This window comes from Salvelinus fontinalis, chromosome 11 (genome assembly GCF_029448725.1).
Source record: "Salvelinus fontinalis isolate EN_2023a chromosome 11, ASM2944872v1, whole genome shotgun sequence".
NCBI lineage: Eukaryota > Metazoa > Chordata > Actinopteri > Salmoniformes > Salmonidae > Salvelinus > Salvelinus fontinalis.
This window is the reverse complement of record NC_074675.1, coordinates 30,702,497-30,725,475: the sequence shown is the minus strand read 5'-3', so window position 1 is coordinate 30,725,475 and position 22,979 is coordinate 30,702,497. Positions and strand designations below refer to the sequence as shown.

Genomic DNA, 22,979 nt, shown 5'->3' with positions numbered 1-22,979 from the left:
TTCGTCGGAATGCACTCCCAGGACTCCCACTTCCACAATAAATTTTTGTTTTGTTCGGTAATGTCCATCATTTATGTCCAAATAGCTATTTTTGTTAGCGTGTTTGGTTAACAAGTCCAAAGTCAGGAAGCGCGTTCACTAAAAGCAGACGAAATGTCAAAAAGTTCCCTAACAGAAACATGTCAAACAATATATTGAATCAATCTTTAGAATGTTTTTAACATAAACCGGTTGGAACGTTACTGTTAAAATTACATTGACTTCAGATGTGCGATGGAACAGAGCTCCCTCTCATGTGAACACGCATGGTCAGAGCATGGTCAGGTCATGATAGACCTGACTAACTCCTGTCTCCTTCGGCCCCACTTCACAGTAGAGGCATCAGACAAGGTTTCCAGACTGTTGACATCTAGTGGAAGCCGTAGGAAGTGCAAACTCATCCATATCCCACTGTGTATTCAATAAGTTCTTGGTTGAAAATCGATCAACCTCAGAATTCCCACTTCCTGTTTGGTTATTTTCTCAGGTTTTTGCTTTCCATATGAGTTCTGTTATACTCACAGACATCATTCAAACAGTTTTATAAACTTCAGAGTGTTTTATATCCAATAAGAATAATAATATGCATATATTAGCAACTGGGACTGAGGAGCAGGCAGTTTACTATGGGCACCTCTGGGCACCTTTCATCCAAGCTACTCAATACTGCCCCTGCAGCCATAAGAAGTTATAGTGCCTGTAAGATTATATCATAATCTTTGTATTGCATTAGAATGGTTGTTTTATTCGACAGAATAGAATCTGTCGACTATTGTGATCCACTGAGGATGGGCCTCTATAAGATAGCACTGACAGAGAAGATTTACGATGTCTTTGGCCAATTAATCCTAAAGAGCATTCCAGATAGTAAAGGTAATGTTTTGGTACTATGAAGTACCAGGAACGAGATTAGAACCTCGTTTTAGAGACCAAACTGAGCGATAATTTATAGTGAATGCAATCTGGCTATGGGATACTCCTCTCTCAAGTAAAAGTCTTTCTTTGTGAAGAGTTCCTATTATCTGTGGTTTGTCATGTCGACTAGGGGGGTGTATCTGGCTATAAAAGATCTTGGTATTCTTTTGTAGGCACTCTCAGAATTCATTATAGACACTGAATTGATCTGAGAGTGTAACGGCTGTCCTCCTCTTCTTCATCCGAAGAGGAGCAGGGATTGAACCAAGGCGCAGTGGAGTTTGAACACATAATGAATTTAATGACAAGACGAAAAACGAACACGAACTACACTTGAAATGATACAAAATAACAAACGACGTAGACTGACCTAAACATGAGAACTTACATAAACACGAAGAACGCACGAATAGGAAACAGACTACATAAACCGAACAAACCGTATACAGTTCCGTATGGTGCAGACATAACACAAACACGGAAGACAATCACCCACAACGAACACTGTGACAACGCCTACCTAAATATGACTCTTAATTAGAGGAACGCCAAACACCTGCCTCTAATTAAGAGCCATACCAGGCAACCCAAAACCAACACAGAAACAGAAAACATAGAATGCCCACCCAACCTCACGTCCTGACCAACTAACACACATAACAACTAACATAAATAGGTCAGGAACGTGACATTACCCCCCCCCCCCATAAGGTGCGAACTCCGGACGCACCAGCACAAAGTCTAGGGGAGGGTCTGGGTGGGCATCTAACCACGGTGGTGGCTCAGGCTCCGGGCGAGGTCCCCACCCCACCATAATCCATCCTAGCTTCCTCCCTCTAAGAATGTCCACCCTCTTTTTACCCCCACAAAATCCTCTTAATAACATCACTAATAAGGACAGCACCGGGACAGAGAGATAAATCAAGACAGAGGGATAGATAAGAATATAGAGGTAGATCAAGATAGAGAGGGAGATCAGGATAGAGGGGCAACTCCGGACTGAAAGGCAGCTCCGGACAGAGAGACAGCTCTGGACTGATGGGCAGTTCTGGGTATCTAGCCGTTTCAGGCTGAAGGGCAGCTCATGGCTGACTGACGAATCTCGACGCTCATGGCTGGCTGACGGCTCTCGACGCTCATGGCTGGCTGACGGCTCTCGACGCTCATGGCTGGCTGACGGCTCTCGACGCTCATGGCTGGCTGACGGCTCTCGACGCTCATGGCAGGCTGACGGCTCTCGACGCTCATGGCAGGCTGACGGCTCTCGACGCTCATGGCAGGCTGACGGCTCTCGACGCTCATGGCAGGCTGACGGCTCTGGCTGCTCATGGCGCTCTGACGGCTCTGGCTGCTCATGGCTCTCTGACGGCTCTGGCTGCTCATGGCTCTCTGACGGCTCTGGCTGCTCATGGCTCTCTGACGGCTCTGGCTGCTCATGGCTCGCTGGCGGCTCTGGCAGATCCTGTCTGGTTGGCGGCTCTGGCAGATCCTGTCTGGTTGGCGGCTCTGGCAGATCCTGTCTGGTTGGCGGCTCTGGCAGATCCTGTCTGGTTGGCGGCTCTGGCAGATCCTGTCTGGCTGACGGCTCTAGCGGCTCCTGTCTGGCTGACGGCTCTAGCGGCTCCTGTCTGGCGGATGGCTCTGTAGGCTCATGGCAGACGGGCGGCTTTGCAGGCTCATGGCAGACGGGCGGCTTTGCAGGCTCCTGGCAGACGGATGGCTCAGACGGCGCTGGGGAGACGGATGGCTCAGATGGCGCTGAGGAGACGGATGGCTCAGATGGCGCTGGGGAGACGGATGGCTCAGATGGCGCTGGGGAGACGGATGGCTCAGATGGCGCTGGGGAGACGGATGGCTCTGGCCGGATACGGTGCACTGTAGACCTGGTGCGTGGTGCCGGAACTGGAGGCACCGGGCTAAGGATAAGCACCTTCCTACTAGTGCGGGGAGCAGGGACAGGGCACACTGTATTCTCAAAGCCCACTCTATAACTGATGCGTGGTACCGGCACTGGTGACGCCGGGCTGAGGACAAGCACATCAGGATTAGTAGGGGGAGAAGATACAGTTTGTACAGGGCTCTGGAGACGCACTGGTAGCTTAGTGCGTGGGGCCGGAACTGGAGGCACCGGGCTAGATACACGCACTACAGGGAGAGTGCGTGGAGGAGGAACAGGGCTCAGGATACGCACTGGTAGCCTAGTGCGTAGTGTAGACACTGTAGGTACTAGGCTGGGGCGGGGAGGTGGCGCCGGAAATACCGGACCGTGGAGGCGTACTGGCACTCTTGAGCATTGAACCCGCCCAACCTTACCTGGTTGAATGCTCCCGGTCGCCCGACCAGTGCGGGGAGGTGGAATGTATGCCGGCCCGAGGAGACGCACTGGAGACCAGACGCGTTGAGCCGGCCTCATGACACCTGGCTCAATACTCAATCTAGCCCTACCAGTGCGGGGAGGTGGAATAACCCGCACTGGGCTATGCACTCGTACAGGAGACACCGTGCGCTCTACTGCGTAACACGGCGCCTGCCCGTACTCCCGCTCTCCACGGTAAGCCTGGGAAGTGGGCGCAGGTCTCCTACCTGCCCTTGGCCCACTACCTCTTAGCCCCCCCCCAAGAAATTTTTGGGAATTACTTACGGGCTTTTTGGGCTTCCGTGCCAGACGCGTTCCCTCATAGCTCCGGTTCCTCTCTCCCGTAGCCTCTGCTCTCCTCAGTGCCTCCAGCTGTTCCCATGGGAGGCGATCTCTACCAGCCAGGATCTCCTCCCATGTGTAGACACCTTTTCCATCCAATAAATCGTCCCATGTCCATTGCTCCTTCTTCTCCTGTCCCTTACTCCGCTGACTCCGCTGCTTGGCTCTGGAGTGGTGGGTGATTCTGTAACGGCTGTCCTCCTCTTCTTCATCCGAAGAGGAGCAGGGATTGAACCAAGGCGCAGTGGAGTTTGAACACATAATGAATTTAATGACAAGACGAAAAACGAACACGAACTACACTTGAAATGATACAAAATAACAAACGACGTAGACTGACCTAAACATGAGAACTTACATAAACACGAAGAACGCACGAATAGGAAACAGACTACATAAACCGAACAAACCGTAGACAGTTCCGTATGGTGCAGACATAACACAAACACGGAAGACAATCACCCACAACGAACACTGTGACAACGCCTACCTAAATATGACTCTTAATTAGAGGAACGCCAAACACCTGCCTCTAATTAAGAGCCATACCAGGCAACCCAAAACCAACACAGAAACAGAAAACATAGAATGCCCACCCAACCTCACGTCCTGACCAACTAACACACATAACAACTAACATAAATAGGTCAGGAACGTGACAGAGAGTCAAAGGGCTATAGTAAAGCTCACATTATTAAAGATGAAGTTTAAATATAACTCTGACTGGTGTGTGGTTTGTAACTCTTCTCATTTGGTAATACAGGAAATTGCCACGACACCATTCGGTAGCTCAACATATAAGATGCTTCTAGCCCGTTCTTATTAATGGTATCTGTTGCTTTTATACATGTCTTACTACTCGAAAGTCGTCTTAATTCTCGCTCAAAAAACTCCTGTGGCTTATTTTTCAAATTGGCATGTTTAGTTTCCAAATGTCTGCGCAACAGTGAAGGTTTCATTGAGTTGTGAGATAGTACTTTTACACATATAACATACTGTGGCTGAGGAAAGGCACTACTCCCAATATAAGTGAACCCCAAATCAATGTAATTCTCATCATATTTGCGCCTCTTTGATGGTCCAACGTCCCTATCTGTTGTTTGGTGCCTTCCCGGGTAAGGGGGCAGTAGCTCTTCGGCTGCATCAGATTCACAACTGTCAGTGTCCATGCTAGCTGGTCTAACAACAAATGTAGTGCTGCTGCCCCAGTCCACCTGTTCTGCCTGCGGCTATGGAACCCTGACCTGTTCACTACTTTGTACCGGATCTGCTGTTTTTGACTCTCTCTCTACCGCACCTGCTATCTCGACCTCTGAGTGCTCAGCTATGAAAAGCCAATTGACATTTACTCCAGAGGTTCTGACATGTTGCACCCTCTACAACCACTGTCATTATCATTTGACCCTGCTGGTCACCTATGAACGTTTGAATATCTTGAAGAACAATGTGGCCTTAATGGCCATGTACTCTTATAATCTCCAGAAGAGGACTGGCCAACCCTCAGAGACTGGTTCCTCTCTAGAGTTTTTCCTAGCCTCCGTGCTTCTACATCTGCATTTCTTGCTGTTTGGTGTTTTAGGTTGGGTTTCTGTATAGCACTTTGTGATATCTGCTGGTGTATAAAGGGCTTTATAAATACATTTGATTGATTGATTGATTATTTCGATATTGTGATCCACAAGAATGTGGAGTAGTTACAGGCCTGTCCCTGAAGGGGGCGATAAGAAACCCCAGATGTTTATCATAGCATACCAACTAAAGGTGAAGTCTGTAACTGCTTTCCCCTGTAACCTTTCTCTCCCCATGATGGTTTCTTCACACATGTTGTACATGTGTCCCACACTCTACACTCTACTTACAAGCCCTTAACCAACAATGCAGTTTTTAGAAAATACCCTCCCAAAAGTAAAAAAAAATCATGTATATAAAAATAAATAAGTAAATAATGTCAGGACCCGGTTACAAACTCGGGTCTCCGGTGTGAGAAACAGTCACTTAGCAAACTGAGCCACTAATAGTCGGCAGAACCCAGAAGATGAGGCAGACACAGCAGTACTAGAGACTGTGTTTTAATAAAGTAAAAAGGAAAGTTCAGGCAAAAATATAAATCCACAACGTCAAAAGTAATTCCAAGAGAAAAAGGTAATCCTCCAAGTCAAAAGAAAAATCCACAAGGTGGTAGGTACAGCAGGAAAAAGCCTCAAAAGATAATCAAAAATAAATAAACGAGAACAAAAACAGAGTACCACAAGAGAGTCCAACTGGAGCAACAAATGTTCACAGCATCGCTAGGGCTGGGTGCTAACATTCAAACACAGAGCAAAGAACTGAGGAAAACTAAGGGTTTAAATACATTCAAGGGAAACGAGGCACAGTTGCAAATAATAACAGGAAACAAGGGAAAACAAAAGGGTCAAAATAGCACAATGGGGGCATCTAGTGGCCAAAACCGGAACAATCCTGGCCAAATCCTGACAAATAAGTCAAAAAATTATTTACAAAGAGAAAAGCAAGTGAAAAAAGTAAAAAATAATGAAAATAAACAATAGACAAACACAAACAATATACCCACACACACACACACACGCATACAAACAAACCACACACCACACACACACACACACACACACACACATACACACACACACACACACACACACACACAGACACACACACACAGACACACACACACACACACACACACACACACACACACAAGCACAAGACACACAATATAGTACATGAACAATAGCCCTGATACACATCACATATACAGACAAATTTAAATACAACCATAAACAACACAATAACAAACATATCTATGTAGACAGTAGCTAAACGTATTACTCATAACAGAACCATCTGAGGTTGTGTGTGTGTGGTGTGGTGTGTGTGTGTGTGTGTGTGTTAGTGAGAATATTCTCTAGAATATTTCTCTGCTTTTCTGTGTACGGTGAAGAGTTGTGATCTAAGCAGACTGTCATCATATAGGAAGTAGAGGGGTTTGTTAGAAGGACTGTAGTTGTAGAGAAAGTCACTTGTCTGTGGGGACAGAATGGAGCACACCTTGCTCTGTTTGCTGCTATGTAAGTACTGAGTTAGTGGGTTTGTTTATGAACACTAATTACCTGATTTACTAAGAATTTAAAGGAAAAGGGAATAAGACATTAATCAAAATGAAGACAGTTTCATGCTTTAGCTTTGTTTTTGGTGTTTTAGCCCTTATTGAGAAAATATTAGTAAATGGCACTCAAAGGAAATATCAGCAAATACGGTGTAGATATGAAGTAAGAAAGTGACCACCCTACATTGATGTTGCATCTCTGTGAGAACCTGAGCTTGTATAGCCGATGCCATGCAGACCTGGTTGGTGTGGTGGTGTGCATTTAACCAGGTCATTACTCAGGAACTAAAGAGTGGTGCTAACTCAGTGGTTGCAAAATGTGCTGTCAATGACAATGAATATAAAATGCTATATTTGTTGGATGTGTTGTATTATTAAGTTGTGATTATTGTAAATGGTTGAGGGTTCCTTCGCTACAGTTATAGTAAACTGTGTTAAGAGATTAATGAGTGGTGTTTTGGTGTTTTTGGTCTCTGTACACTCTCTGTGTGCAGAACATGGGAAGTCAGCGGCCATTTAAAGCTGCAGTCTGTAATTCAAACTACAACAAAATGGCCACCCTGACACTTTTTGTGGTATATGGCTGAGGGATGAGGCTAAGGAAATTCATTCATCTACATTGTTTACAGTAGTTGTCATAACATAACCATATATTTTGGTTTATTATGGGATAAGACAGTTTTGAGGGAATTAAAAGTTATACTCTTCAAGAATAAATGCCTACGACTAATTTAATGATAAAAAATGTATGTAGAAATCGTAGATTGCACCTTTAAAATAAAGTACAGGATGGATTTGGTAATCAGTAACATGATTATGGCATGTTGTTATTTGTTTCAAGCTAATATTGGAGCAATGTGACTTTCTGTGTTGTAGTGCTGAGTACACACATCTACTCTGGACACTCTGAAGACGATGATGGTAGATATTTGTACACTTGATCAAGCCTCAAACTCTTAATGCTTCATCAAATGTTGTATTTGTAATTTTTAAGCTACTTTTGGAAAGACATATTTTGTGTTTTGAATGTCTCAAAATAAAAAGTGTATAGTATTGTTTCATGCTGGTTTTATTTTGTGCAGGAAAGGCAAAGGCTGTTCTGACCATATACCCCACATCCTCCCAGATATTCAGTGGAGAGTCTGTCACTCTCAGATGTCACATACAAAGGGGAGAAGTCACTGACTGGGAATACACATGGAGCAAGGATGCTGTAGACTTATTCAGTAGGGAGCATAAATATGAGATCAGTGAGGTTATGATTTCAAACAGTGGAGACTACTGGTGTCTGGGTAAACATATTGATAATGGGACATATTCTATGTGGAGTGATGCAGTCAGACTGACAGTGACAGGTAAGTCATCTTATCTCTCAAGTGCCTCCATGCCCATAACCACTTGACATAGGGCCCATCTCTCTACATTAGTGTCACTGGTGAGCTCACTAATAATCTTCAATCACTATCTGGACTTTATGAATTTCTGACCTTTATTTCCTTTATTTTTGTCTTTATTTAGTATGGTCAGGGCGTGAGTTGGGGTGGGTAGTCTATGTGTCTTTTTCTATGTTGGGGTTTTGAGTTCGGCCTGGTATGATTCTCAATCAGTGGCAGCTGTCAATCGTTGTCCCTGATTGAGAATCATGCTTAGGTAGCCTGAGTTTCACTTTTGAGTTGTGGGTGTTTGTTGCCGTGTCAGTGTTTGTTTGCCACACGGTACTGTTTTGTTCGTTTGTTAACTTCGTTTGTTGTTTTGCAGTGTTCTGTTTGTTGGATTAGCATGAAAATTCATCATCATGAACACTTACCACGCTGCGCCTTGGTCCTCCTCTCTTTCACCCGAAGACGAGCGTTACATTTTGAGCCAATGAGGGTTAATCTAAATACAGATACACTGTGTAAACTAAATTCTAACTGAATAGAGTCAACATACTGCTATTTAAAAAAAAACTTTAATCAAAACTTAAATGCAAAGGCAAAATTATTTAAAAGGACCAAGCATGAATCCAGATGTTTTGATATTCTGCTCTCTGTTTTCTTAGCTCTTCCTGAAACTACACTGACCGTGAATCCAAACCCTGCATACAATGGAGAAACAGTAACTCTGACTTGTTCAGTGGGATCTGACAGTGGTTGGATGTGTGCATGGTACAAAGACAACACTAAGAAAGTAGTGACCTTGTCTAGCAGACACACTACAACAGGAGCCACCTTCACCATCAGTAGAGCTGCTGAGTCTGACCAGGGTCTCTACTGGTGTCAGGGAGAGATCCAGTCCAGATCCATATCATCAGTCATCAGTGATCCTGTCACTATCACTGTGAAAGGTGAGTTACTTTATGTGTTTTTTTATCAAACAAATGGACACTATTTATATTGAGTCAATCATGTAGATGTGGTCTGTGTGTCAGTATGAATGGAAAAATGCATAGTTACAGTACTACCTACAGAAGTAAGATCATACGTTGGAGAGATTTGTGCTCTGACTGCATTTGTCTTCATATATAATGTGTTTCCACAGCTCTGCCCACGGCCTCAGTGAAAGCCTCTCCACGGGGTCCCCTCTATTCTGGAGAGACAGTCCCTCTGCAGTGTCACATATCTGACTACAGAGACTGGACCTACCGCTGGCACAGAGACAACCAACTGCTTCCCATTCCGACCAGTAAGACCACCACCATCTCTCTCCCTGACCAGGCTGGTCAGTACCAGTGTGAGGGGACAAGGACAAGACGTCCCGAGAGGACATATCTCAGCTCATCTCTCACCATCGTTGTTGCTGGTGAGTTTAATAACATAACCATCACTTACTTAAATGTTGAGAAGGATAAGATCTTCATATTATTCTGTACAGTGAAAGTCTGATTCAAACCAGATTCTAACCAAATTTAATTCAAACCAAATCACGTTTACATACACCTATAATAGACTTGTATAGCAAGAAAACGTTCCAACAACAGCTAAATCTTTGGATGTTGCTAAGCATGTATCCAGATCTTTAAATCATGCTCTTTTCTTACAGCCCTGCCAAAAGCTACACTGACCATAACACCAAACCCTGCATACACTGGAGAGACAGTAACTCTGACGTGTTCAGTGGGGTCTGACAGTGGCTGGAGGTATACATGGTACAAAGACAACACTAAGAAAGTAGTGACCTTGTCTGGCAGACACACAACAACAGGAGTCACCTTCACCATAAAAAAAGCTGCTGAGTCTGACCAGGGTCTCTACTGGTGTCAGGGAGAGATCCAGTCCAGATCCATATCATCAATCATCAGTGATCCTGTCACTATCACTGTGAAAGGTGAGTAACTGTGTGTGTGTGTGTGTGTGTGTGTGTGTGTGTGTGTGTGTAGACATCACTGTATATGTCAGTATTCTGATAGATCTTGGTAAATCAGACAGTTCAGAGTGCATACTGTATGTTCAGAAATGACAACTTATGATATGGTCATGTTGTGATGAATGCTAAACAACATTATTTTACATTCTAAGGTGTGTGATAATGTTTATTTTCTGTGTTGTGTGTGCAGAGAGAACTGTGGCTGTTCTGACCCTCCAACCCAACTGGCCCCAGATATTCAGTGGAGAGACTGTCACACTCAGATGTGACATACAGGGGGGAGAAGAGATTGAGTATGTTTTTTATAGCAGTGGGAAGTCAGTCTACACCAAAACAGAGCCTGAGTACAGAATCAGTCCTGCAAAGAATGGTCTATATACCTGTAAAGGTCTTCAGAAAACAAATGGCTTAAAACACTCCCAGACAAGTAATGCTATACAATTGACCGTGTTAGGTAAGTCTGTTTTTATGGGATTCCAAGATAAAGACAGAAGGGATGAGGTCAAATAGCAGACAGTGGTTTCAATGATGAAACAAAACTATAGTTTGTTTTTGGGGTGAGGTACAATACAATAAAAACAAAATGGGTAAACATTTTAAAGACTGAACATTTGATTTGTGTCATTTCCTTCATAACAGATAAACCCCAAGCTGTCCTGAGTCTCTCCTCAGTGGCTGAACCCTGGAGACTCAGTTACTCTGAGCTGTGGGGTTAAAGAGTCATCTACAGGCTGGAGGTTCTTCTGGTACCGAACTGTTCCCTACACAGCTGGGTTACTGTCCCTGTCAGACAGGTCCTACTCTGTAGAGCCTCTATCTGGCAGTGGGACTAGTGAAGACTCCTCCACTCTGATCCCTGCTGGTCCTAGTCACACAGGAGGATATGTGTGTAGAGCTGGGAGTGGAGACCCAGTCTATGACACACTCTACAGTGAACCTCAGTTTCTCTGGTCAGGAGGTAACTAACTGCATTGAAACTGCATTTAATCACATTTAAGTTCCCCTCGTGTATATATAACTACTGTATATGTTTGACTCTGTCACTCTTTGTTTCAGATCCGCAACCATCAGTGTCTCTCAAAATAAGACCTAACAGAACTCAACACTTTACATCAAAGTCTCTCTCACTAAGCTGTGAGGAGAAGAGGAACTCTACTGGATGGAGACTGAAGAGATACAGAGAGAAAGCAGTGGAGTCAGAGTGTGGCTCTAACTGGGGATCAAAAGCAGGGTCCACATGTACCATCAGGTCCACATACACAGGGGACAGTGGAGTGTACTGGTGTGAGTCTGGATCAGGAGAGTACAGTAATGCTGTCAACATCACAGTGGACGGTACGTCTGTTGTACAGCAGTCACTAACGTTTTTTACATTACAACGTATGATAATGATGTTCAATTCTGTAACTGAATGGTTGCACCTCATAAAATACAAGCTCATGTTGGTGATTACTCCAGATTTACAGTATTATTTATATATTATGTTATACAGTTGGCCCTCTGATCCTGGAGAGCCCTCCCTATCCCATAACTGAGGGAGAATCTATGACTCTCAGCTGTACAAATAGATATCAGGAAACAAAACCGAACCCCAAGGTTGATTTCTACAAAGATGGAGTTCTCATCAGGAATGAGACCACAGGAGAGATGACCATCCCTGCAGTTTCCAAGTCAGATGAAGGCTCCTACAAGTGTAAATCGAATGGAAGAGAATCACCAGAGAGCTGGGTGACAGTGAGAGGTGAAAAAACTATTATGATCACATGACCTTTTCATAATATCTGTGGTCATCAGTCATGTGTTGTGTTAAAAAGCATACTGTAGGTTTGGACTTACAAGCTCAGGCTTCATCTGATCTCAAGTCAGATGTCAAATATATATTCACTTTGTCCACTACTTTATTCATTTTCTACAACTACCTCACAACCTGATAGTTTTTTGCTGTTCTCTCTCCAGGTGTAACTCCTGGACCCTCTACATCAGTCCTAGTAGGAGTGGTTGTGGGCCTGGTTGTTGCTGGTGTTCTACTGGCCATTCTCCTGGTACTGCTGTGTCGATATAAAAATGCCTGAGGTGAAACTTTTATCAATTCATATTTATCTTTTTCGTTCATGTTAAGGAGAAAAATGTCTAATTACAAAAGTTTAAAACAGTAACGAACTGATACAGTATAATATTATGCATTTCTCATTACAGGTTCCTGTTGCAACAGAATATTCTGGTGAGTACACCTGTCTTTCAACTTTTCATACAGTAAAATAGAATCTGTGTGTTTCATGAGTATCTCTCTCCCTGTAGGCCCCCCCAGCCCCAAAGCACCAACCTGGACCCCCAACAGGACCAAGGATCTACCCAGGACCGGGCTCCTGAAGCTGGGTATACATGTCTGCAGCATGGTCAGTCTCTCAGCCCAGACCACTGTCACTCTCCTCTCTGTAACTTCACATACTGACTTTTCACCATTCACTTTATATAGATGTTACCATACTCTATGTCCCTAGGCAAGCTGAGGGAAAACCAACCTATTAATCTTTCTCTCTCTTCTTTGACCAACAGGTGGCGCTAACATCTATGATACAATCACGCGCTCAGACAGTCATGACAATGGTACTGGGAAAGGGAAACGGGGAGACCTAGTCAGTTGTACAACTGAATACCTTCAAATGAAATGTGTCTTCTGCATTTAACCCAACCCCTCTGAATCAGAGAGGTGCGGGGGGGGGGGGGGGGGGGGGGGGCTGCCTTAATTGACATCCATGTCACCATGAACAGTGGGTTAACTGCCTTGCTCAGTTGCAGAATGACAGATTTTTACCTTGTCAGCTCGGGGATTCGATCCAGCAACCTTTCGGTTACTAAACACTAGGCTACCTGTATGTTAAATTTAGCATGAATACAGTATAGACTTGTTGTTGCTGTTATTCTTCATATGTTTAATATTACTAGCATACTAACAGTACGTAGAGATATTAGTGTATTACCTGTATGTTTCAGATGCTGGTGCTGCTACTGCTGGACCAAGTGATGTGATGTACGCCAAGATTCAACTCAAAAAGTTGGACAAGAAAAAGAAAAGTAACTCTCAACTGTCACACAAAATGCAGCAGTGTTTTTTACTCATCACATTTGATAAAAACATACAAATGATCTCCTCCTGCTCAGAAATGACAGCTGATCCAAAAGAAAATCCAGTCTATTCTGAGGTCAAGACAGGGAAGACCACAGGTGAGAACCATTCTACAGTTTGGCAGTCAGTGAAATCTAAATGTGCGATTTTGGAGTTTCAAAAAAGATGCAGAATATTCAATAAGCTACTTCCTTCATTTGCTGCCTGGAAATTTCCATTTTCAGCAGCAACTGGACCTGTTGATGTGACCTATGCTGAGGTTGACCTTAAACAGAAGGCCAAAGCCAAGAAGAAGACAGGTAAGACAGGACATCCCTCCTTCCATATTCCCCCTATCATAACCTCACACCTCTGACCCCATATTGACTAACTGTATGATATTCTTTATATAACTGTTATATTATTCTGGTGTTTTATCCTCACTCCTTACAGAAACATCAACCCCACCTGAGGCAGATTCAGTCTATTCTCAATTGAAGCCAGTCACAGCCCCAGGTAAGACTAATAGCCATATGCGATTGATCATTTTAATGATACTAATATGGAACTAATTCTCTGATATCAAAGTATAGTGTATTTATTTAAAGTGTGTCTCTTTGTTTAATTCTTAAGAGTTTATTTGACTGCATGTCCTGAACAATGTTGTGTGGTGACATGTTGCAGGTACCTGAGGGGGGAAGGGATAGAGGGATAGATGGATGGAAGGATGGAGGAATGGAAGGATGGAAGGACCGAGGGATGGAAGGACCGAGGGATGGAAGGACCGAGGGATGGAAGGACCGAGGGATGGAAGGACCGAGGGATGGAAGGACCGAGGGATGGAAGGACCGAGGGACGGAGGGATGGAAGGACGGGGGGATGGAAGGATGGAAGGATGGAGGGATGGAAGGATGGAGGGATGGAAGGACCGAGGGATGGAGGGATGGAAGGATGGAGGGATGGAAGGATGGAGGGATGGATGGAAGGACGGAGGGATGGAAGGACGGAGGGATGGAAGGACGGAGGGATGGAAGGATGGAGGGATGGAAGGACGGAGGGACCGAGGGATGGAAGGACGGAGGGATGGAAGGACGGAGGGATGGAAGGACGGAGGGATGGAAGGACGGAGGGATGGAAGAATGGAGGGATGGAAGGATGGAGGGACGGAGGGATGGAAGGACGGAGGGATGGAAGGACGGAGGGATGGAGGGACGGAAGGATGGAGGGATAGATGGATGGAGGGATGGAGGGATGGATGGAAGGACGGAGGGATGGAAGGACGGAGGGATGGAAGGACGGAGGGATGGAAGGACGGAGGGATGGAGAGATGGAAGGACACACCATCAGAGGAGGAGAAGGAACTCGGAACATGGATTTTGTAGGTTCAACACACACAAGCAAACACACACATGCACAAACACACACACAATAACACATTGTACATTAAGGCGTTCTTACTTATTTTATTTACTTATTTTATTGTATTTCAGCATGGTTTAATTGTGTTTCACTGTAAAATCTTTTTTTTTTCTTCTCTTTACTATAAGGTACAATGATGATGCATCTCATCTGCAGCTACTGCAATTGTATCTGCTTTGTATTGTGTATTGAGTTTTATTGTTGATCTATTCAGATGATAGAATAACATATTTGTATATGAATTTCCCAAAAAGTATTATTCACGTTTTCTTCTAATGGCCTTTACTTTTACAATATCTTTGCATTGTGCTTTTTTAATAAACATTTTTTTATCCACCAGATGGAATGAGTGCTTTCTAACAGTAAATAGATATTGTCATCATCATCAACTTTTCCATACAACCTCATTTGGTCAAAACTCCTTTAAGTCTAGTATAGATTTTATGCTCCACAATGTGTGAGTTAAAAGGCAATCTGCTATTTCTGCATCCATTTATGGACTTAATTATATCTACCCATTGAATCTTGAGAAATATAACATAAATGCCCCATGAGCAAAGTTCAAAAGCCGTACCCCATCTGCTAAAGACCCGTTGAAATTTTCTGAATGACTTTGGGGGGAAGAGTGTTCCTGAAAAGAACAGTTCTTCTCAGTTTAATGATGTCATATACTCTGCAGTAGTTCTGAGGAGCTAGTAACCTACGTACGAATGACTACCAGTTCTCCCATATTGCCTCCTCATCCTACAGACAGGTCTTAACGATTAATGACATTAGTGGTGTATGACTCTGACTGATATTTTCAGTGTCCCTGCATGGTCCGGAAGGTCACTGTTCCAGTTAGGGGGTTTCTGTGTCTATGTGTTAATGTCTAAGTGGTCAGAAAGACAGCCGGCAGCCAGGTCATTGTCACTGCACCTAAGAAACAGTCTCAGGAAGTGACATCACCACAAGCTGTTATATGAAACGTAGAAAGGCGGCCTCTATCAGTAACCTGGGACCCACTACCTTCCCAAAAAGTTGGCAGGTGTTACATGTCCCTCAGTCACACTGACCTATGAGCATGCAGAAGAAGTCATGCAAACACTTCTGCAGGTATATGAAGCCAAGATGAAACTGCACAGACACTGTTATGACATTTTTGCTCTCTCTCTCTAACCCCCCCTCTCTCTCTCTCACTCGCTCTCTCTAACCCACCCCCCTCTCTCCCCCCTCTCTCTCTCTCTGTCTTTCTTTCTCTTTCTCTGTCTCTGTCTCAATCTCGCTCTCTGTCTTTCTCTCTCTTCTCCCGAGCCCTCTATCTAGCTCCTTCCTCTTTCTCTGCAACATTGAATGGTCTGCTCATAAAGTAACAAAGCTACCGGTATCTGTGAAACACCATGACCATTAACCACACAGCCAGCAGCAGCTACGAAACACATGCTCCAAAACCACCACCATCAGACTGATCAACACAGTGACAGTCCCCAAACACACCCACGCCTCATCTTCTAACTCTCAAGCTGAGTGAAGAGGTAGAATGTGACTTATTTTTCAGCTAACATACAGGAATTCTTTTATAGCACAGCAGCCCTCATCAAAAGGAAGTCTCGGCTCTTTCTCCTCTCTGCTCTAGCTTCTCTGTGTGTTTTGGATAGTCAACTGCTAGCTACCAGTGACAGTGATAGATAAGGACATACAGCCAGAGGAAACAGCCAACGCCTTTAAGAGATGTCTGGTGATCCCATCTCCTGCTTCTCCAAACAGGGAATACTACTTCTCCTACTCTCCAACCTCCACTATGGTAAGTTCTGTAACTATTCTTATTTATTTCAACATTTTAAACACAGTAGAACCATCAACGCGGATGACACAAACAAGTAAAAAAACGTATCCCCATTGTGGTCCTCTTGGATATACAAGAAAACAAAAATACAGTGTACACAAGATAACATGAAAACAAAATACATCTCAAATGCATCTCATGAATAGAGAGGAACCTGTAAAAGGAATAAAATAGATGACCAATTAACGTTCATTGAAACAACTATACTTGCACAGTTTTGAAGCATTTTGCACATAAACGATGTCTTACTACTACCTTATACGCACAAGTGTAAAGGGATAAAGAATATGTACATAAAGATATATGAATGAGTGATGGTACAGAACGGCATTGGCAAGATGCAGTAGATGGTATAGAATACAGTATATACATATGAGATGAGTAATGTAGGGTATATAAACATAAAGTGGCATAGTTTTAAGTGGCTAGTGATACATGTATTACATAAAGATGGCAAGATGCAGTAGATGATATAGAGTACAGTATATACATATACATATGAGATGAGTAATGTAGGGTATGTAAACATTATATTAAGTGGCATTGTTTAAAGTGGCTAGTGATATATTTTTACATAATTTCCATCAATTCCCATTATTAAAGTGGCTGGAGTTGAGTCAGTATGTTGGCAGCGGCCACTAAATGTTAGTGTTGGCTGTTTAACAGTCTGATGGCCTTGAGATAGAAGCTGTTTTTCAGTCTCTCGGTCCCTGCTTTGATGCACCTGTACTGACCTCGCCTTCTGGATGATAGCGGGGTGAACAGGCAGTGGCTCGGGTGGTTGTTGTCCTTGATGATCTTTATGGCCTTCCTGTGACATCGGGTGGTGTAGGTGTCCTGGAGGGCAGGTAGTTTGCCCCCGGTGATGCGTTGTGCAGACCTCACTACCCTCTGGAGAGCCTTACGGTTGTGGGCGGAGCAGTTGCCGTACCAGGCGGTGATACAGCCCGACAGGATGCTCTCGATTGTGCATCTGTAGAAGTTTGTGAGTGCTTTTGGTGACAAGCCGAATTTCTTCAGCCTCCTGAGGCTGCTGCGCCTTCTTCACAACGCTGTCTGTGTGGGTGGACCAATTCAGTTTGTCCGTGATGTGTACACCGAGGAACTTAAAACTTTCCACCTTCTCCACTACTGTCCCGTTGATGTGGATAGGGGGGTGCTCCCTCTGCTGTTTCCTGAAGTCCACAATCATCTCCTTTGTTTTGTTGACGTTAAGTGTGAGGTTATTTTCCTGACACCACACTCCGAGGGCCCTCACCTCCTCCTTGTAGGCTGTCTCATTGTTGTTGGTAATCAAGCCTACCACTGTAGTGTTGTCCGCAAACTTGATGATTGAGTTGGAGGCGTGCATGGCCACGCAGTCGTGGGTGAACAGGGAGTACAGGAGACGGCTCAGAACGCACCCTTGTGGGGCCCCAGTGTTGAGGATCAGCGGGGTGAAGATGTTGTTACCTACCCTCACCACCTGAGGGCGGCCCGTCAGGAAGTCTAGGACCCAGTTGCACAGGGCGGGGTCGAGACCCAGGGTCTCGAGCTTGATGACGAGTTTGGAGGGTACCATGGTGTTAAATGCTGAGCTGTAGTCGATGAACAGCATTCTCACATAGGTATTCCTCTTGTCCAGATGGGTTAGGGCAGTGTGCAGTGTGGTTGTGATTGCGTCGTCTGTGGACCTATTGGGTCGGTAAGCAAATTGGAGTGGGTCTAGGGTGTCAGGTAGGGTGGAGGTAATATGGTCCTTGACTAGTCTCTCAAAGCACTTCATGATGACGGAAGTGACTGCTACGGGGCGGTAGTCGTTTAGCTCAGATACCTTAGCTTTCTTGGGAACAGGAACAATGGTGGCCCTCTTGAAGCATGTTGGAACAGCAGACTGGGATAAGTATTGATTGAATATGTCCTTAAACACACCAGCCAGCTGGTCTGCGCATGCTCTGAGGACGCGGCTGGGAATGCCGTCTGGGCCTGCAGCCTTGCGAGGGTTAACACGTTTAAATGTTTTACTCACCTCGGCTGCAGTGAAGGAGAGCCCGCAGGTTTTGGTAGCGGGCCGTGTCAGGGGCACTGTATTGTCCTCAAACTGAGCAAAAACGTTACTTAGTCTGTCTGGGAGCAAGACATCCTGGTCCGCGACAGGGCTGGTTTTCTTTTTGTAATCCGTGATTGACTGTAGACCCTGCCACATACCTCTTGTGTCTGAGCTGTTGAATTGCGACTCTACTTTGTCTCTATACTGGCACTTAGCTTGTTTGATTGCCTTGCGGAGGGAATAGCTACACTGTTTGTATTCGGTCATATTTCCGGTCACCTTGCCCTGGTTAAAAGCAGTGGTTCGCTCTTTCAGTTTCACGCAAATGCTGCCATCAATCCACGGTTTCTGGTTTTGGAATGTTTTAATCGTTGTTGTGGGTTCGACATTGTCAATGCACTTTCTAATGCACTCGCTCACCGAATCAGCGTATTCGTCAATGTTGTTGTTGTTGGACGCAATGCGAAACATATCCCAATCCACGTGATCGAAGCAGTCTTGAAGCGTGGAATCAGATTGGTCGGACCAGCGTTGAACAAACCTGAGTGCGGGAGCTTGCTGTTTTAGTTTCTGTTTGTAGGCTGGAAGCATTAAAATGGAGTCGTGGTCAGCTTTTCCGAAAGGAGGGCGGGGGAGGGCCTTATATGCGTCGCGGAAGTTAGTATAACAATGATCCAAGGTTTTACCAGCCCTGGTTGCGCAATCGATATCCTGATAGAATTTAGGGAGTTTTGTTTTCAGATTAGCCTTGTTAAAATCCCCAGCTACGATGAATGCAGCCTCAGGGTGTGTGGTTTCCAGTTTACATAGAGTCAGATAAAGTTTGTTCAGGGCCATCGATGTGTCTGCTTGGGAGGTAATATATACGGCTGTGATTATAATCGAAAAGAATTCCCTTGGTAGATAATGCGGTCGACATTTGATTGTGAGGAATTCTAAATCAGGTGAACAGAATGACTAGAGTTCCTGCATGTTGTTATGATCACACCACGTCTCGTTAATCATAAGGCATACACCCCCGCCCCTCTTCTTACCAGAAAGATGTTTGTTTCTGTCGGCGCGATGCGTGAAGAAACCAGCTGGCTGCACCGACTCCGTTAGCGTCTCTCGAGTGAGCCATGTTTCCGTGAAGCAAAGAACGTTAGTCTCTGATGTCTCTCTGGAATGTTACCCTTGCTCGGATTTCATCAACCTTGTTGTCAAGAGACTGGACATTGGCGAGTAGTATGCTAGGGAGTGGAGCGCGATGTGCCCGTCTCCGAAGCCTGACCAGAAGACCGCTTCGTTTGCCCCTTTTACGGCGTCGTTGTTTAGGGTCGCCGGCTGGGATCAGATCCATTGTACTGGGTGGAAGGCAAAACACAGGATCCGCTTCAAGAGAGTCATATTCCTGGTTGTAATGATGGTAAGTTGACGTTGCTCTTATATTCAGTAGTTCCTCCCGACTGTATGTAACGAAACCTAAGATTACCTGGGGTACCAATGTAAGAAATAAAACATAAAAAAACAAAATACTGCATAGTTTCCTAGGAACGCGAAGCGAGGCGGCCATCTCTGTCGGCGCCGGAAGTTATTTAAACTCCCTAGTGTATTGACAGATGTTATATGGTTTGGTACACCATTCCATTCCTCTGCACCAGTGTTAAGGAAAGAGCTTTTTCCAGCCATGCTCCTATAGAGCAGCGGTCTCATATTGGCAACACTGGCTCTGGTGTGATGCTATGAGAGTCTCCAATGAAATTAAAATAACCAGACAGGTAACTGGGGGAAAGGTCATGTATCTCTTTAAAAACCATCAACAGTTTAATCTGCACCACCACCAGATCAACTGGAAACTGTCCCTTTAGTTTGTTTTGGGCCGATTGAAGTTTGTCCTTCAGATGTTTTGTTATGCCACTGAATCATGAGATACAAGCATAGTCATAGTGGCCCTGTATCAGAGATGTTGCCAGGGTCCTCATTGTCTCTCTATCCAGGAACTTGGCTACCTTTGCCAGGAACTTGGTCCTGGAGTGAACATTCCCAATGTTCTTCAGAGCCACAAGTTCACATGTCATGTGTTGGTCCAGTTCACATCCCAATGAATGTAACAGAGCATTTTTCCTTCACCGCTACGTCATTAAACTTGACCAAGAAGCTGGAAGAGTTGTTCACTTTGTGTTTAGAACCAAACAGGATACATTCTGTCTTGCCTACATGGACAACCACTTACTGACTTTAGTCAGTTGGCTGCTTAGGATCTTTTCAACGGTCTCCTTTTTCTAATGTGAAACCAAGAGGGTAGAATCATCCCCAAACAGGATCTATTGCATGTGCTTGCTTGCATGATAAAGTAAGTAAAACCGTCAGCTTTCTCTAACTTCCTTGTTGGTTTTTACATGGTGTGTGTTGCCTGTAAGAATGCCTGGTCATCAGTGATTGGTTGTATCTCAAAACATTTGCTTTATTACTGTTTATAACACCTACATAATACCTATATTCAGGAACATATCATGATGTATGTATTCTGCAGTTTTGAATTAGTGCCGATGGTGTGGTTGGGACAGCAGCTGTTGCAGTGCTTCTAGAACGTAACAGATCTTAAGACCCTGTGACTAATGGCTGTCATTTATTACATTTAAGGCGATATGGGACTGTATCAAATTATTGTTTCTATTACATAATATGATACATTGCCAGACTAGTATAACTGCAGTTATGTCTTCAATTCTTCAATGAACTGTAACTGTATTTTTTTCTTAATTCATGACTGACATTTTTTTATAAGGGTTTATAAAACATTACTTCAGACTGATATGTAATTATAATGTTGCCCATGCAGTATATGATGCATTTCTGGTGAATAATTACACAGTATACACAGTGGGATTTGTACTTGTGAGCTGAGGAGGGGTTATCAGATCTACCCCCACTTCTCTTTTCCTGTCATCTCATCCTGTTCTACTGAATGTGGGGGAGGAGTGGACTTCAATGAAGAAAAAAGGACCCACACACTCAGATACATAAAGATATAAAGTGAAAATATGCTAAGTTCCATGTACAGCATAAATGAAACCTGGAAATGCGCTATATAAATCCAATCCATTATTATCTATTATTGATTAGGCAGGACTTTGCATTGTAGCGTATTATTGTGTAGTTATTCATGAAGACACACTGTAACAAGTATTACAGTCACACTGTAACAAGTATTAGAGTGTAACAATGAGAAATTACATCACTTGCTACTTCGTACTTACATTAATAATTACACAGTAATAAGATCATTGTAATATAGTGTGCAACCATTGACTATAGTGTGCAACCATGTCAGAATTTTTTATTTCATCTTTATAACGTGTGTATTTGTGTGTTTCAGGTGTGGGTGTTCCTCTGATCATCAACAAGAGAGTGGGGGACTCCGTGGAGCTGCTGGCAGGCTTAGAGAATGGACATTTGAAATCCTTGGTGTGGAAGTATATGGGAAAGGATATTGCAGAATTCAACTCAGAAGTTGTATATTCACCTGGATCCCAGTTTGAGGGGAGACTAAAGATGAACACCAAAAACTTCAGTTTAACAGTCAGAGAACTGATACTGCAAGACTCAGGGGATTTTCTACTTGCAGGCGAAGGGGACAAAGGTCAGATTGACAGTAAGACCATCACTCTGAAGGTCCACGGTAGGCTGTTTTCACCATTTTTGCATCCTATTTTGATATCATTCTCATTTATATCCATAACCATGGCTAAAGATCTTTCAACTATAACACAGATTTTGTGGTTTTACACTGACCTGACTCACCATGCTTTGTTAAATATCCATCACATTTTCAAGTCATCTATCTCCTGGTGGTATGGCTATGGTAGGGTTCATTTAGAAGACTGGTTACGAGTCTTTATCTCTCTCCTGGTTGGTCAGAGCCTATATCCAAGGTGGCGATCCAGACAGACATCAAGCTATTGGCCAACCGCTCCTGTACGGTACAGCTGGTGTGCAACGTGTCCTGCTACCCCGACATTACCTACACCTGGGAGAGAGACAATAAGATCTACGGGGACGCCCAGCAGATTCAATTCTCTCTCTCACCAGCAGAGAGAAACATCAGTGTAAAGTGCAACGCCTCCAACCTGGTCAGTTGGAAAACTGCCTCTGCAACAGTAAAGTGTAGAAAGGACACAACCACCCCAGGTACCTAGATATCATAATAATCCCTTCCATACACTTTTCATTGTGCTTATAAGCTTATGTTGTCAAATATAATATGTAATGCATGTGATTACATTGGATGTATATGATATAGAGCCATTTAGTCTTTATCATATTGTATAGTCTAATCATGTGTGTTGAACAATATGTGACAGGACAGGCGTGGTATACCATCTACATCGGAGTATCAGTGGGAGGTGCTGTGGTGCTGATCCTCACTGTAGCTGTGGCAGTGTGCTACTGCAGGGGCCGAAGTATCACGGGTATGTACAGCTTAGGGGCCTCCACTAT

At 44.1% G+C, this 22,979-nt stretch overlaps 1 protein-coding gene and 1 pseudogene across 5 annotated transcripts in view; both read left to right on the top strand.

Moving 5' to 3' along the window:
• LOC129865506 (natural killer cell receptor 2B4-like) overlaps nucleotides 1-22,979 on the top strand; it is a 54,188-nt gene that overhangs the window by 29,420 nt on the left and 1,789 nt on the right. The window contains exons 1-4 of one of the 5 annotated variants that reach the window (XM_055938354.1): nucleotides 15,890-16,429; nucleotides 21,859-22,161; nucleotides 22,401-22,670; nucleotides 22,832-22,951. In XM_055938354.1, the coding sequence (XP_055794329.1) occupies nucleotides 16,357-16,429; nucleotides 21,859-22,161; nucleotides 22,401-22,670; nucleotides 22,832-22,951 (766 nt within the window). In that variant the 5' untranslated portion in view covers nucleotides 15,890-16,356. Of the gene's footprint in view, nucleotides 1-15,889; nucleotides 16,430-19,104; nucleotides 19,906-21,858; nucleotides 22,162-22,400; nucleotides 22,671-22,831; nucleotides 22,952-22,979 lie in introns of those variants that run through there. The other 4 variants (XM_055938353.1, XM_055938352.1, XM_055938355.1 and 1 more) reach the window with 4 other exon arrangements.
• Nucleotides 7,864-13,544, top strand: LOC129865505 (Fc receptor-like protein 5; annotated as a pseudogene).